At 48.4% G+C, this 13980-nt stretch overlaps 1 protein-coding gene across 1 annotated transcript; it reads left to right on the forward strand.

Moving 5' to 3' along the window:
* The first annotated feature begins 4645 nt into the window (after positions 1-4645).
* VPS18 (VPS18 core subunit of CORVET and HOPS complexes) lies at positions 4646-13799 on the forward strand. The gene is made up of 5 exons (XM_080930821.1): positions 4646-4990; positions 5929-6070; positions 9572-9663; positions 9781-11651; positions 12244-13799. Exons 1-5 carry the CDS (start codon positions 4900-4902, stop codon positions 12967-12969), a joined length of 2922 nt encoding a protein of 973 aa, XP_080786947.1. The 5' UTR covers positions 4646-4899; the 3' UTR covers positions 12970-13799.
* Positions 13800-13980: the final 181 nt, after the last annotated feature.

Consider the following 13980-nt stretch of genomic DNA (forward strand, 5'->3'; position numbering starts at 1 on the left):
ATTGTGTGCTCAAGGTATCTGCAAAAGGATATTGAAGATGGTGAAGAGTCTCTCCTTCTCTAGACATGGTTCAGGCCTATACTCCCAGCACTCTGGAGGAAGAAGCTAAAGAGCTGGGTGTTCAAGGTCAGTCTTAACTACTCAGTCAGTTTGAAGATAGCCCAATTCATATGAGACCCCATCTTAAGCCTCTCCCTCCAGTGAGAAAATAAATAGTGCCTACTTCCTAACACTGTAGGATGAGCTGATTTTGTGGGAGTGTTTAGAACGGGCCCACACAGAGAGTGTGCTCTGTGAGAACAGACTCTTACAGCAGCTGCTTCTTGGCCAAAGCTGGTTTCCTCAGATGAGGTCAAGACCCTGCCTGAGAACTATCAAACAGACTTGTCAGGTTAAGTAACTTTCAGAGTTTTGTCTTATGTAATCCAGATGAAGAGAAATTCTAGGGCCTGAAGGTAGGTCCTTGGGTAAAGGGGGGTAAAGACACTTGATGCCAAGCTCCCAGCCTGAGTTGAATCCCTGGAATTCACATTGTGTCCGTACAAATTGTCCTCTGACCTCCACATACACACGGTGACACATTCCCTCATTCACCTTCATGGACATGACATCAATAATGTAATTACTTTTTAAATGTAATTACTTTTTTAAATTAATTTTACTGTGTATGAGTATTTTGCCCAGATGAAGGTATATGCGTTGGCTCAGATGCCCCTGGATCTGATAGTTACAGATAGTTGTGAACCACCATGTTGGTGCTAGGAAACAAACCCAATTTCTCTGTAAGAGCAATAGTGCTTTTAACCGCTTAGCCATCTCACCAGCCCTCTAGTTTAAATTAAAACAACAAAAAACAAACAAGTGACAAAGAATTGGGTGAAGGAAAAGTAAACTTAAGAAAATAATAGGTGCTGGAGAGGTGGCTCAGTGGTTAGAGCATTGACTGCTCTTCCAGAGGTCCTGAGTTCAAATCCCAGCAACTACATGGCTCACAACCATCTGTAATGAGATCTGATGCCCTCTTCTGGTGTGTCTGAAGACAGCAACAATGTACTTATATATAATAAATAAATAAATAAATAAATAAATAAATAAATAAATAAATAAATAAACAAACAAACAAATCTTTAAACACACAGCTTTGATTTTTAAAAAAATTATGTCTAAGGTTTGGTTTAGTGGCCCAGACTTGCAGTCATAGCATTCAGGAGGCCAAGAGAAAAGAACGGTCACGAGGTTGAGGCTTGCTTAGGAGTACAGAGTAAGACCCTGTCTCAAATAACAGCAATAACAAATGAACCGGACACAGAAGTACACATTATGTCATAGCTCCCAGAAGCATCAGGAATGCAAGGTCATCCTCATGGAGACCTGGTACATTCCAGGCTTCCAGGGCTACACAGTACTTTCTAAGTCTGCCTGGGACACACAAGACCCTGTCCCCCAAAGCAAAATATACAAAATGCATATGTTTAAAATAAAAAAGAATTCGGTCTATATGAAGGTAATCAGTCCATTGTTATCTCTTGTCCCTACTTGTTAACTAACAGTCTGACATTTGGGCCCAGTCTTATTATTGTCAGCGCTGGGGCATGAATCTCCCTCTGCACTTCGGGCTCAGGGAACTTTGTTTTATGCATGCGAGTACACTATATCTGATTTCAGACACACCAGAAGGGGGCATTGGATCCCATTACAGATTACCACCATCTGGTTGCTGGGAATTGGAACTCGGCACCTCTGGAATTTACTATGTAGACCAGACTGAGTTTGAACTCATGGAGAGTTGCCTGACTCTACCTTTTTTTTTTTTTTTTTTTTTTTTTTTTTGGTTTTTCAGGACAGGGTTTCCCTGGCTGACCTGGAACTCACAGAGATCTGCCTGTGTGGGATTAAACATGTGTCCCACTGCTGCCTGGCAACTCTTTTTAAACAGATTTCTCACAGAGCCTGAGGCTCACTCATTGTTAGGTTGGATCAGCTGGTCAGTCAGTGCTGGAGAGTCTCCTGTCCAGTCTCACAACAGCGCTGGGGTTTCAGATGCCTGCTTTGCTGTGGTTTTAATCATCCTGCTTCCCCAGTGCTAGGGTCAAAGGAGTGTATCTTCATACCCTGCCAGATACCTGCCTTAATGTGGCTGCTGGGACTCCTTCCTCAGCTCCTCCTGTTTTTGAAATAAGGCTTCATGCAGCCCAGGCTAGCCTCTACTTTGTTTTCGTTGTCCAAGATGAACTGTTTTTCCTCTTTAAATTTTTTTTACCTTTTTTTCTTTTTCTTAATATGGACTATTTCAAGAATTTGCAAGCACAGGGGCTATGCTAATCCTCGTATTGTTTCAATCTTTTAATATGTTTGCTGCCAAAATATGTCTCCCGCCTCTCTTATTCTCTTATAACTTTGACTTTCTAACCCCCTGTTCCCACTTCCTGACTGCTGGGACTATCAGCACCACACCTAGTTCTATGTGTGCTCATCCTTTGAAACCCTGTTGTCTGCCAAGTAGGCTAGATCTACAACCTCCCATTTCATTAAAATCTAAACCTTTTCAATTCAACAGAAAATCCAAGGCTGAGGATATAGCCTGTAATGTAGCACTCACATAGTATTTATGCGGCGTTGGGTTTGATTCTTCTGGTCTATTTGAATTCTATTTGAATTCAGTTAATAATTCACTATTAGATACTAGTAATGTCTAAACACAAACTTAGCACCCAGCGATTCGTTTAACATCCAACTGTATGCACACTATTAAGAAATTTTTCTCATTTCATAAAGATGTAGAAACTGGGCTGGAGAGATGGCTCAGTGGTTAAGAGAGGTCGTGAGTTCAATTCCCAGCAACCACATGGTGGCTCATAACCATCTATAATGAAATCTGATGCCCTCTTCTGGTGTGTCTGAGGACAGCTACAGTATACATACATACATACATATATATATATATACACACATATATATACATTAAATAATTCTAAAAATAATTTTTAATGTAGAAACTGAGACATCAGAGAGTTCATTTATGCAAATGTCTAGTAAACATTTACTAGTGAGTTATTGGTGTCCACCCTGGGACAGGGTACTGGTAATGCTGGGGTTTCCCCACTAAGTTCCCTATAAGTTCTCTGAGCTTGATCAATCATGTGACCTCCATCCCATCTCACTCAGCTCCTCCTTTGTCCCTAACACAAGTTTCAGTGCCACTATCCAGCTGTCCCCACGTTCTTCCTTCATCTACCACATCTCACCTGTCCCTAAGTCTATGGTGCCTTCCTTTGAGATGTTTTCCCATCTTCCCAAGCCAGTCCTCTCTCCTCTTCCCAGCCCCATATCTTCCCAGCCCTCTCACAGTTGGATACTTTTAAAAAAAGATTTATTTATTTATTTTATGTGAGTACACTGTAGGTGTCTTCAAGCACACTAGAAGAGGGCATCAGATCTCATTACAGATGGTTGTGAGCCACCTTGTGGTTTCTGGGAATTGAACTCAGGACCTCTTGGAAGAACAGTCAGTGCTCTTAACCACTGAGCCATCTCTCCAGCCCATTATGGTTGGATACTTAAGGCCTGTCCTCTGCCTCAGCTCTCATGTCCCTTTCAGACACCTGCTATCTTTCTAGTGCCAACATCAGATCTTATCCTCAGGTATGTCTTCCAACGGACCATGCAACAGCTTCCACAATCTGCCAAGGCCAGTCCCACTTTCTCTACTGCCCTTCTCTTCACCCCCAAGCATCACACGGCTTATAGGTTTTTGTGATTTTCCTGATAACCATATGTAATGTCCTTTTCTTTTCTGACACTAGGGCTTGATCCCAAGGCTTCCCACATGCTAGACAAGAACAGTCAGCATTATTCAACTGATCGAGTACCTGGAAGCAGTCTGTGCTTCAGTTTTCCTGGTGACCCTTGCCTCTCCCCCTATATTAAGGAGCCACTATGAGGCAGCTTACATAACCTGGCACTTGGCAACAGTATCAGCTCTGCTGCATTGTCAATTTCTTTCTTCCTGTTTTGTTTTATGGAGGGGGGCATCTCACCTGTAGCCTAATCCTTAGTAATCCCTCCTGCCTCAGCCTTCCCACTCCTGGAGATTAAATTTTGTATGGTTTTCTTTTTGTGTAGAAAAAAAAAAAAAATCCAAGTCTTATACCCGCTGGACAAGGTGCCTATGCACCATTGAGCAACACTGCTGATTCCGCTACTTTCTCTGGAAGCTAGTGGTGTCCCTGGTATGGAAGAAGGGACGCTAAGACTGTTCTGCCTGTGCTTATGAAGATGGACAGAGGCAGCAATGTGAACGAGGAACAGGAGATGGTGCAGCAGATAGAGCACAGCTGGTCTTTAAGTGACAATCTGAGGGAGTGAAGTCTGGGCTTTGGAAGCCTGCTACTGGACGCCGCAAGGAAATCCCGGGCTGCCCCTTAGCGCCAAGACGAGGAACTGCAGTAGGGTCGCCGGCAAGTGCTCCGGCTGCTCGCGGCTCAGTGCTGGCTCCGCCCCAGCCGCCCCGAGTCTCGGACAACGCCTCCTCGTGGAGGCTCCAACGCCCAGGGCTCCAGTTACTGGATCCCGGAAGTACGTCATAAGCACGCGTCACGGGGGCGGGAGTCAGCTGAGCTGCCGGGGCGAGGTTGTGATCACTTGGGATCTGCTAAGGGGAACCTGTAGTCTCTTGGGACTGGAGCTGGGGTGCAGAACTGCGCCGTATTCTAGTGAGGGCTTCTCGATCGTCTCTTCCTATACAGAAAAAAGCAAAGCGAAAAAGGCCTCAGAGTTTGTGAAAGGTTCTCAGGATCTGTCAGACGCTGTGGTGAGCACAGCTTGCAAATCCAGGACGACCGGGGTCCCAGTTGTGAACTCCCCCTAGGCCCCAGACCAAAGGCCCAGAGTTTGATAACCATGGCGTCCATACTGGATGAGTATGAGGACTCATTGTCCCGCTCGGCCGTCTTGCAGACTGGTTGCCCTAGCGTGGGCATCCCCCATTCTGGTAAGTTAAAAGAGGCCGCCTTTCTGTTATTCTAGCATTTATGGGGGAGGGAAGCTCTAGAGCTTGCGGCGTGTGTTTAGGATCCAAGCCCCAGGGCCTCCCTTGACTTGACCAACTTGTCAGTGGTCGAAGTTTGAAAGATCCACAGGAGCAGCCGCGTGATCTAGGCCTAAGACTGAGGTCCTTCAAAAGAGGGAACTTGGGCTTAGATAAGGAAGTACTTGCTATAACACTTGTCTACCGGTACCGGGCTGCAGTTTGACTCTTGGAAGAACTGAAAATAGGTTCCAATATCTGGCTCTATGGTTTTGTTTTTTGTATTGTTTTAGTTTTTGTTGTGTGGTTGTGTGTGTGTGTGTGTGTTTTCCCACCAGACTTCGTCTGGAGTTAGCAGAGAAGGCAGCGGAATGAGCACAGAACTTGGTGGAACGTGAATGTTATAGGTGAAGGAAGTTCAATCCTAAAGAGAATTTTGTCACTGAACAGGGAAAATGGAGATGATTGGCCCAGGGTAAAGCAGCTGCAGCCTATGAACAGTACCGATGGGATTGGACTCCCAGAACTCCCTACAAACGATGGAGACTGACTGAGCCATACTGTGTGGATAGGGAGGAAGGGACAGCTTTAGTTCTCTTGTGCTGACACCATCTTCCCCTTACCGATCCCCCCCATTACGACTGGGAACGTGTAAATCATGATACAACCTGGTTTCAGGTTCAGAGAACCAATCCCTCACTACTGTCGCAAGTGTGAGAAGAGCCCAGGACGCTTTCCATAAAGACAACCAGAAAATTATTTCATATTGAACCAATATCCTGTGGGTGGGAGTATACTTGGGACACAGAAGTATCGGCCAACACTGTGGTTTCTCTGGGTTTTCTGGGCTGCCCCATCCCCTTCTCTGGGTGCCAATTGTTTTCTTCATTCCAAACTTACAGGGTATGTAAATGCCCACCTGGAGAAGGAGGTGCCTATCTTCACAAAGCAGCGGATTGACTTCACTCCCTCCGAGCGAATCACCAGCCTTGTTGTTTCCTGCAATCAGCTCTGCATGAGCCTGGGCAAGGATACACTGCTCCGGTAATACATTTGGAGACTTTTAAGTGACTAGGGTCTTTATCCATACTTAGCAAGTGAAACAATAGCTCTTCAGGAGATACACAATTCCTTCCCAAAGAGAACCAATGTGGTGGTTAAATATCAGGGAGACCTATGTTCAGATTCCAGCTATGCTGTTAATCTTGGTCTTGAATGAATCAGCTAATTATTCCAGTCTTTCAACAGTGAAAGGTGGTCTTCCCCCCAGCCCCCCACCCTGCCCCAGTGTTAGTCACATAGATCATTGGAACAGTCTGGAATCCTGGAGTATATCTACTAGCTGACAAAAGGGTTGACACAATTTTTTATCATTTGGGATAAGCCATCTGAAATGAAACAGTTAGATCTCTGTCTCACAGTGATGAACCCCAGAATGAATAGTTGTTGTAACAACTGGTGTTGGGTGTGAGGTCCAGTGATAGAATATCTGACATTCCTGAGGCCTTGGGCTTGATTCCAAGCACTGCTAAATAAAATGATGCAGATAAGTGAGACTGGGGCTGGAAGTACTTGCAGAGTGTGCTTAGTCCTTGATTAGATACTCAACCTAGCAGAAGCTGGATATGGTGGTACGAAGTGCTTGGGAGGTGGAGGCAGGAGGATCTGAAGTTCAAGGTCATCCTTGACTTCCTAGTACTTTTGAGGCCAGCCTGGGCCATGGAAGACCCTGTTTTAAACAATCAGAGTTAAGTGTGTGGCACATGCACTGTGTTAGCACTCAGGAGGCTGGCAAAGGTTTCACTGTGCTGCATAGTGAGACCCTGTCTCAGAAAAACAAACAAAAAAGAAACAAACAAACCTCTTAGAAACTTGTAAGAAAGGGGACCATAAACAAAACCCACAAGCAGTGCACCAGCAAGAACTTCAGGGGTGGGTTCAGCCAGTAAAGTGCTTGCTTTGTAAGCATGAGAACTCACCTTCAGATCCCCAGAGCCCATGTAAAAAGCTGCACTTGGCAAAGTGTGTAACCCCAGCTCTGGAGTGCATTAGAGACAAGTGAGTCCCAGGAACTTGCAGGCTAGCCAGTCTGGCCAAGTTGGTGAGCTCTGGATCCAGTGGGAGGCCCCTTAAGATGAATATTTAAATTATATTATTCTAAGTAGTACACTCTTTTAACTCCCAGCACTTGTCAGGCAGAGGCAGGTGGATTTCTGTGAGTTTAAGGCCAGACTGATATACAGAGCTAGTTCTAGGTCAGCCAGAGTACAGAGAAACTCTGTCTTGAAACAAAAAAAAAAACAAAACAAACAAAAAAAGAGTTAAATGCTCTTAGCCAATGAGACATCTCTCCAGCCTCTTTACCTCCTTCTACCACATGAGGCCCAGGGATCAAACTCAGACATCAGTTGTGGTGGCAAGAGCCTCTACCTGCTGGATCATCTCACCAGTCCCAGAAACGTATTTATACTTTGGGAGTGGAGGCAGCAGGATTAGAAATTCAGAGCCACCCTAGGCTACGCAGTAAGATCAAGGCCATGTGGGTTTACATGAGATTTAGAGAGAGCTCAGCAGTTAAGAGCACTGGTTGCTCTTAGGGAGGCCCTGAGTTCAATCCAGTGTCCACATGGTGACTCACAACTATCGGTACACAGACATGCATGCAGGTGAAACTTTCATACACTAGGCCAGGCAGCAGTAGTGCATGCCTTTAATCCCAGCAGGGGTAGGCAGAACTCTGTGATTTCAAGACTAGTAAGTTCCAATACAGCCAGGGCTACACAAAGATACCCTCTCAAAAATCAAACAAGCAAACAAAGAAGTCAAAATGGTAATAATCAGATGCTTTAGTTGTTTATCCGAACCTAGGTCTTTGTTCTCACTAGGAAAGCACTCCCATTCATGCACATCTCCATCGCAAATAGCTTTGTGTTCTTTTTGTTTTGGAGACAGGGTCTTCTGTAACTCAAGGCTTCAACTCCTTAACCATCCACCTCCACCACTCAAGTACTAGAGCTATAGATGTGTAGAGACATTGTTAAAACCCATGAAGATGGTAAAGTTTAAATCTAGTCATAAACAGCACTGGCAAAGGCACAGGGAGATGGGCTGTTGGGTCTGGCACACCGAGGTCCTGGGTTTTAGTTCCACCATCTGAAGGATGATTAACAAAATAAACAACTGCCACTTATGGTGGCACACCTGCACGACTTCTGAAAAGTGAAGCTGTCAGTTCCTTGAGATTTAAAACATCCAGACAGGTACAGTGACTTATAGGTAAGGGGCCTGCACCCCGCCTGACCTCCTAAGTTACAGTCCTCAGACCCTTAGACCCGTTAAACCAGTTAAAACTGGTTCCTGCAAGTTGCCCTCTGCCCTCAACTTTCACACAGTGGCACATGTGCCTACACACGCATGCACACACATGCAGATATGATCCTTTATTGCATAAATCTATCTGGGTGGTGGTGGTGTATGTCTTTAACCCTGGCACTTTACCCACTGAGCCATCTTCCTGGGTCTCCCTTGGAAAGAATCCCCAAAGGAAGCCATTACTGAAACTAGACACCTTTCGGGGTTACAGTGAAGACTGAGATACCAGGTTTTACTGAGGTTTGCTAATTAGTGACTGTCAACCCACTGTCCTTGTTCCCTTCTGTCCTCAGCACTTGGGGTAACACTACTTCATTGTGATTCTCAGAAAGAAGTAAGAGAGTTCCTAGAGCTAAGCATTTTTTAAATATTTGTTTTATTACTTTTTAAATACTCCAGGCATGTTGATACTTACAAGCAAATATAGGCACCAGTGCAGATTTCCTGGGGTTGGAGTTAGGCAGTTGTGAGTCACCCAACATGGCTGCTGGGAATTGAACTCTTGTCTTCTGTCAGAGCGGTGCATGCATGCTTTTGGCTGATGAGCGATCTCTTCAGACCATACTGAGGGTTCTTGATAAAGTTTATAGTTCTTGAGATTGTATTAAAAATTTTTGAGGACTCGAGAGATGGCTTAGTGATTAAGAGCACTGACTGCTCTTCCAGAGGTCCTGAGTTCAATTCCCAGCAACCACATGGTGGCTCACAACCATCTGTAATGGGATCTGATGTCCTCTTCTGGTGTGTCTGAAGACAGCTACAGTGTACTTATATATAAATAAATCCCTTTTTTTTTTTTTAAATTTTTTGGGTAGGAGAGATGGCTTAGTGGTTAGGAGTCTCACTGCTCTTCCGGACTGAGTTTTATTCCTGAACTCAGGTTGGGCCTGTAACTTCATTTTCAGGAAATCTGACTCCTCCCTCTGCCGGCACCACCACGTGTGGCATCCATTCACATAAAGACATATACATAAATAAAAATAAATAAATCTTTTTGTGTCTATGTAGACTTAGACTTTCAAGTCTGTGATCTAAAAGGGAATTTCACAAGTGACAGAGAGATGGCTCAGTGCTTAAGAGCACATAAATTCATGCAGAGGACCCCGTGCCCAGGTGGCAGCCAACCATAGGCTCCTGCACCAGAGAGTGACATTGTAACTCTTGCCCTCACAGCATTGACTTGGGCAAGGCAAGTGAACCGAACCGCGTGGAACTAGGGCGCAAGGATGATGCCAAAGTCCACAAGATGTTCCTGGACCATACTGGTAAGTGGCTTTGGAGCTCTGAGGAGGGTTCTTATGAGAATCACTACCTACATGGGTGGGATCTGAACAGGGAGGGAGAAGCAAGATCCACTCAGGCGCCATTTCCATCCGCTGCAGGCTCTCATCTGCTGGTCGCTCTGAGCAGCACCGAGGTCCTTTACATGAACCGCAATGGACAGAAGGCCCGGCCTCTGGCTCGCTGGAAGGGGCAGCTGGTGGAGAGCGTGGGCTGGAACAAAGCACTGGGCACCGAGAACTGCACCGGCCCCATCCTGGTCGGCACAGCTCAAGGGCAGATCTTTGAAGCAGAGCTCTCCGCTAACGAAGGCGGCCTCTTTGGCGCTGCCCCGGATCTCTACTTCCGCCCACTGTACGTGCTAAATGAAGAAGGGGGTCCAGCACCTGTGTGCTCCCTTGAGGCTGAGCGTGGCCCTGACGGACGAGGCTTTGTCATTGCCACCACTCGGCAGCGCCTCTTCCAGTTCATAGGCCGAGCAGTAGAAGATGCTGAAACCCAAGGCTTCTCGGGCCTCTTCGCTGCCTATACAGACCACCCGCCCCCATTCCGTGAGTTTCCTAGCAACTTGGGGTATAGTGAGTTGGCTTTCTATACCCCTAAGTTACGCTCTGCACCTCGCGCCTTCGCCTGGATGATGGGAGATGGTGTGCTGTATGGCTCACTGGACTGCGGGCGTCCTGACTCCCTGCTAAGTGAGGAGAGGGTGTGGGAATACCCAGAAGGGGTTGGTCCTGGGCCCAATCCACCCTTAGCCATCGTCCTGACCCAGTTCCATTTCCTACTGCTGCTGGCAGACCGGGTGGAGGCCGTGTGTACACTAACAGGGCAGGTGGTGCTCCGGGATCACTTCCTGGAGAAGTTTGGGCCACTGAGGCACATGGTGAAGGACTCGTCCACAGGTCACCTATGGGCCTACACTGAGCGTGCGGTCTTTCGGTACCATGTGCAGCGTGAGGCTCGGGATGTCTGGCGTACTTACCTGGACATGAACCGCTTTGACCTGGCCAAGGAGTACTGTCGAGAGCGGCCTGACTGCCTGGACACAGTCCTGGCCCGAGAGGCCGATTTCTGCTTCCGCCAGCACCGCTACCTGGAGAGCGCCCGCTGCTATGCTCTGACCCAGAGCTATTTTGAGGAGATTGCCCTCAAGTTTTTGGAGGCCCGGCAAGAAGAGGCACTGGCCGAGTTTCTGCAGCGGAAACTGGCCGGCTTGAAGCCGACTGAGCGTACCCAGGCCACACTACTGACCACTTGGCTGACAGAGCTCTACCTGAGCCGGCTCGGTGCCCTGCAGGGTGACCCAGATGCTCTGAATCTCTACCGGGATACACGGGAGTGCTTCCGTACCTTCCTCAGTAGCCCTCGGCACAAAGAGTGGCTCTTTGCCAGCCGGGCCTCAATCCATGAGCTGCTCGCCAGCCACGGGGACACAGAGCACATGGTGTATTTTGCAGTGATCATGCAGGACTATGAACGGGTGGTCGCACACCACTGCCAGCACGAGGCCTACGAGGAGGCCCTGGCAGTGCTTGCCCGCCACCGTGACCCCCAGCTCTTCTACAAATTCTCACCCATCCTCATCCGACATATCCCCCGCCAGCTAGTAGATGCCTGGATTGAGATGGGCAGCCGGCTAGATGCTCGGCAGCTCATTCCTGCCCTGGTGAACTACAGCCAGGGTGGTGAAGCGCAGCAGGTGAGCCAAGCCATCCGCTATATGGAATTCTGCGTGAATGTGCTTGGTGAGACCGAGCAGGCCATTCACAACTACCTGCTGTCCCTGTATGCCCGTGGCCAGCCAGCTTCACTTCTGGCCTACCTGGAACAAGCCGGGGCCAGCCCGCACCGTGTACATTATGATCTCAAATACGCACTTCGACTTTGTGCTGAGCACGGCCACCACCGCGCCTGTGTCCACGTCTATAAGGTGTTGGAGCTGTATGAGGAGGCTGTGGACCTGGCCCTGCAGGTAAGTCTTGACCTTATCCTGGAGCGAGACCTGGAGAGGAATAACTTAAAAGAGCGTGAAAGGTCGGGGGAGGTGAGGCTAGTGCCTGCCTGCGATCTGAACTGACGATGTACAACAAGTACTCTTAACCACAGCCACATTCCCAGGCCTGTTTGTGCTTTTGAAACAGGGTCTCACTCCTTATGAACCCCCAACTGACCTGGAAATCACTGTGTAGCCCTGGCTAGCCCCAGTCTGAGCCTTAACCCAGGATTTAGAACATTGCCCTAAGAGCTCAAATAGTTCCCTATGTAACTTGTTTTACTTGGAGGCGGGGTCTGCCATGGCCCCGGCTGGCGTTAAACTTTCCAGCATTCCTGTTCCCAGCTCCTGAGTGCTAGGATTATGGTTGTGCACCACCGTGCCTTAGGCGTTACTGCTGATTTTTTCACATTCACTAAAATTGGAGGCCTGCTATGCCTCTTGCTACCTGAAGGAGTGCAGAGAATCCTGCTTAGGCCCTTCCTCAGGCCCAGTTTTCTGTGCGTCTGTCTTTCCAGTAGTCTGATCCTAGGTGGAGCATGGCTTGACCTTGACCGTGGTTTCCCCTCAGGTGGATGTGGACCTGGCCAAGCAGTGCGCAGACTTGCCGGAGGAGGATGAGGAACTTCGAAAGAAACTATGGCTCAAGATTGCTCGGCATGTGGTGCAGGAGGAGGAAGACGTACAAACAGCCATGGCCTGTTTGGCCAGCTGCCCCTTGCTCAAGATTGAGGATGTGCTGCCCTTCTTTCCTGACTTTGTCACCATCGACCACTTCAAGGAGGCAATCTGTAGTTCACTGAAGGCCTACAACCATCATATCCAGGAGCTGCAGCAGGAGATGGAGGAAGCCACAGCCAGTGCCCAGCGTATCCGACGGGACTTGCAGGAGCTCCGAGGACGCTATGGCACCGTGGAGCCCCAGAACAAATGCTCCACCTGTGACTTCCCTTTGCTCAACCGACCCTTTTACCTGTTTCTCTGCGGCCACATGTTTCACGCTGACTGTCTCCTGCAGGCCGTGAGGCCTGGCCTTCCTGCCTACAAGCAGGCCAGGCTTGAGGAACTGCAGCGCAAGCTTGGGGCTGCGCCTCCTCTGACCAAAGGCTCTGTGAAGGCCAAGGAGGCCGAGGCTGGGGCTGCAGCTGTGGGGCCCAGCAGGGAACAGCTCAAGGCCGACCTAGATGAACTGGTGGCTGCTGAATGTGTGTACTGTGGTGAGCTGATGATACGCTCTATTGACCGGCCCTTCATCGACCCCCAGCACTATGAGGAGGAATACCTCAGCTGGCTGTAGGAAGTGTCCCAGTGTGGGTGGACAGACAGGGATACAGCTGCCAGATTCTCCTGGGAAGGCCATGCCCTTGTTGTTCAGTCCCTGAGATTGCCAGGTCTGTGATTGCGAGGGTGCTGTGGCCAGGCTTCAGCCCCGAGGTTTCAGGTGTGGACATGTTCTGTGTTTTGCGAGCCGTGCTTCAGACTTGTCTTACGGCTGCTACTCCCCGGGGCAGCCAGAGCTGGTGAGATCAGCCGTGATCCTCTTAACCCACTACACCTAACCGTTCCTCGCTTGTTATAACCGACATGATCACCTGCACCGAGGAGCCCGCTGTCCTTATTTCCTTACTCCACAGCCTCTGGACTGCAACCAGGTGACCCAGGAGCAAGCAGGCAGACTTCCAGATCCTAGGCACTTATGGAGAGGGTGGTACTGAGGGTAGGCACGTGGAGATGCTAATGTGACCCTGGGGCTCCAGCGTCAGGGTGCTCTGAGGCCGAGAGCACACCCAGGGGAAACAGCAACAAGTGGAGAGCATTAAATTGCACTACAGTGGTGCTTCTGGATTTGATGGCTTTGTGTTGATGCTAAAGCTAACAGGATGTGACCCCAAGAAGGGATAGAATGCCACAAGAAGGTCGCCTACACCAGGTGTGGTGGCATAGAGCAGGCTGATCTCTATGAGGTGGTGTCTAGGTTGGCTTAGGCCACATAGTATGACCCTATCTCCAAAAAAAAAAACAAGACCTCCTGGGCCCTCCCTGCAAGCCTTCAAGCCTTGGCACAAGGTCCTTCACCTGGGATTGAGACAGGACAATCAAGTTTTACTTGTTTGCTTCTATCCTCTGACTATACTATGAAATTAAAGTCCCTCCTCCTAAATCCTGGAGCTATTCTTCCCTCTGGCCAGCAGGTGGCGCTGCTGCTCACGGAATTCATCCAATTTTGACACCTTGGGGCACAAATTCTCACACTAGCCAGTCTTACTAATGCTTCCTCAGCCATTCCCTTCCTAGTTGTTGAAAGAAT

This window comes from Micromys minutus (genome assembly GCF_963924665.1).
Source record: "Micromys minutus genome assembly, chromosome: 17".
NCBI lineage: Eukaryota > Metazoa > Chordata > Mammalia > Rodentia > Muridae > Micromys > Micromys minutus.

Coding starts and splice junctions, on each gene's coding strand:
- VPS18 (XM_080930821.1), top strand. CDS start 4,900: ATGGCGTCCATACTGGATGAGTATGAGGACTCATTGTCCCGCTCGGCC. Junction 6,071..9,571: donor GGCAAGGATACACTGCTCCG/GTAATACATTTG, acceptor TTGCCCTCACAG/CATTGACTTGGGCAAGGCAA. Junction 9,664..9,780: donor GATGTTCCTGGACCATACTG/GTAAGTGGCTTT, acceptor CATCCGCTGCAG/GCTCTCATCTGCTGGTCGCT.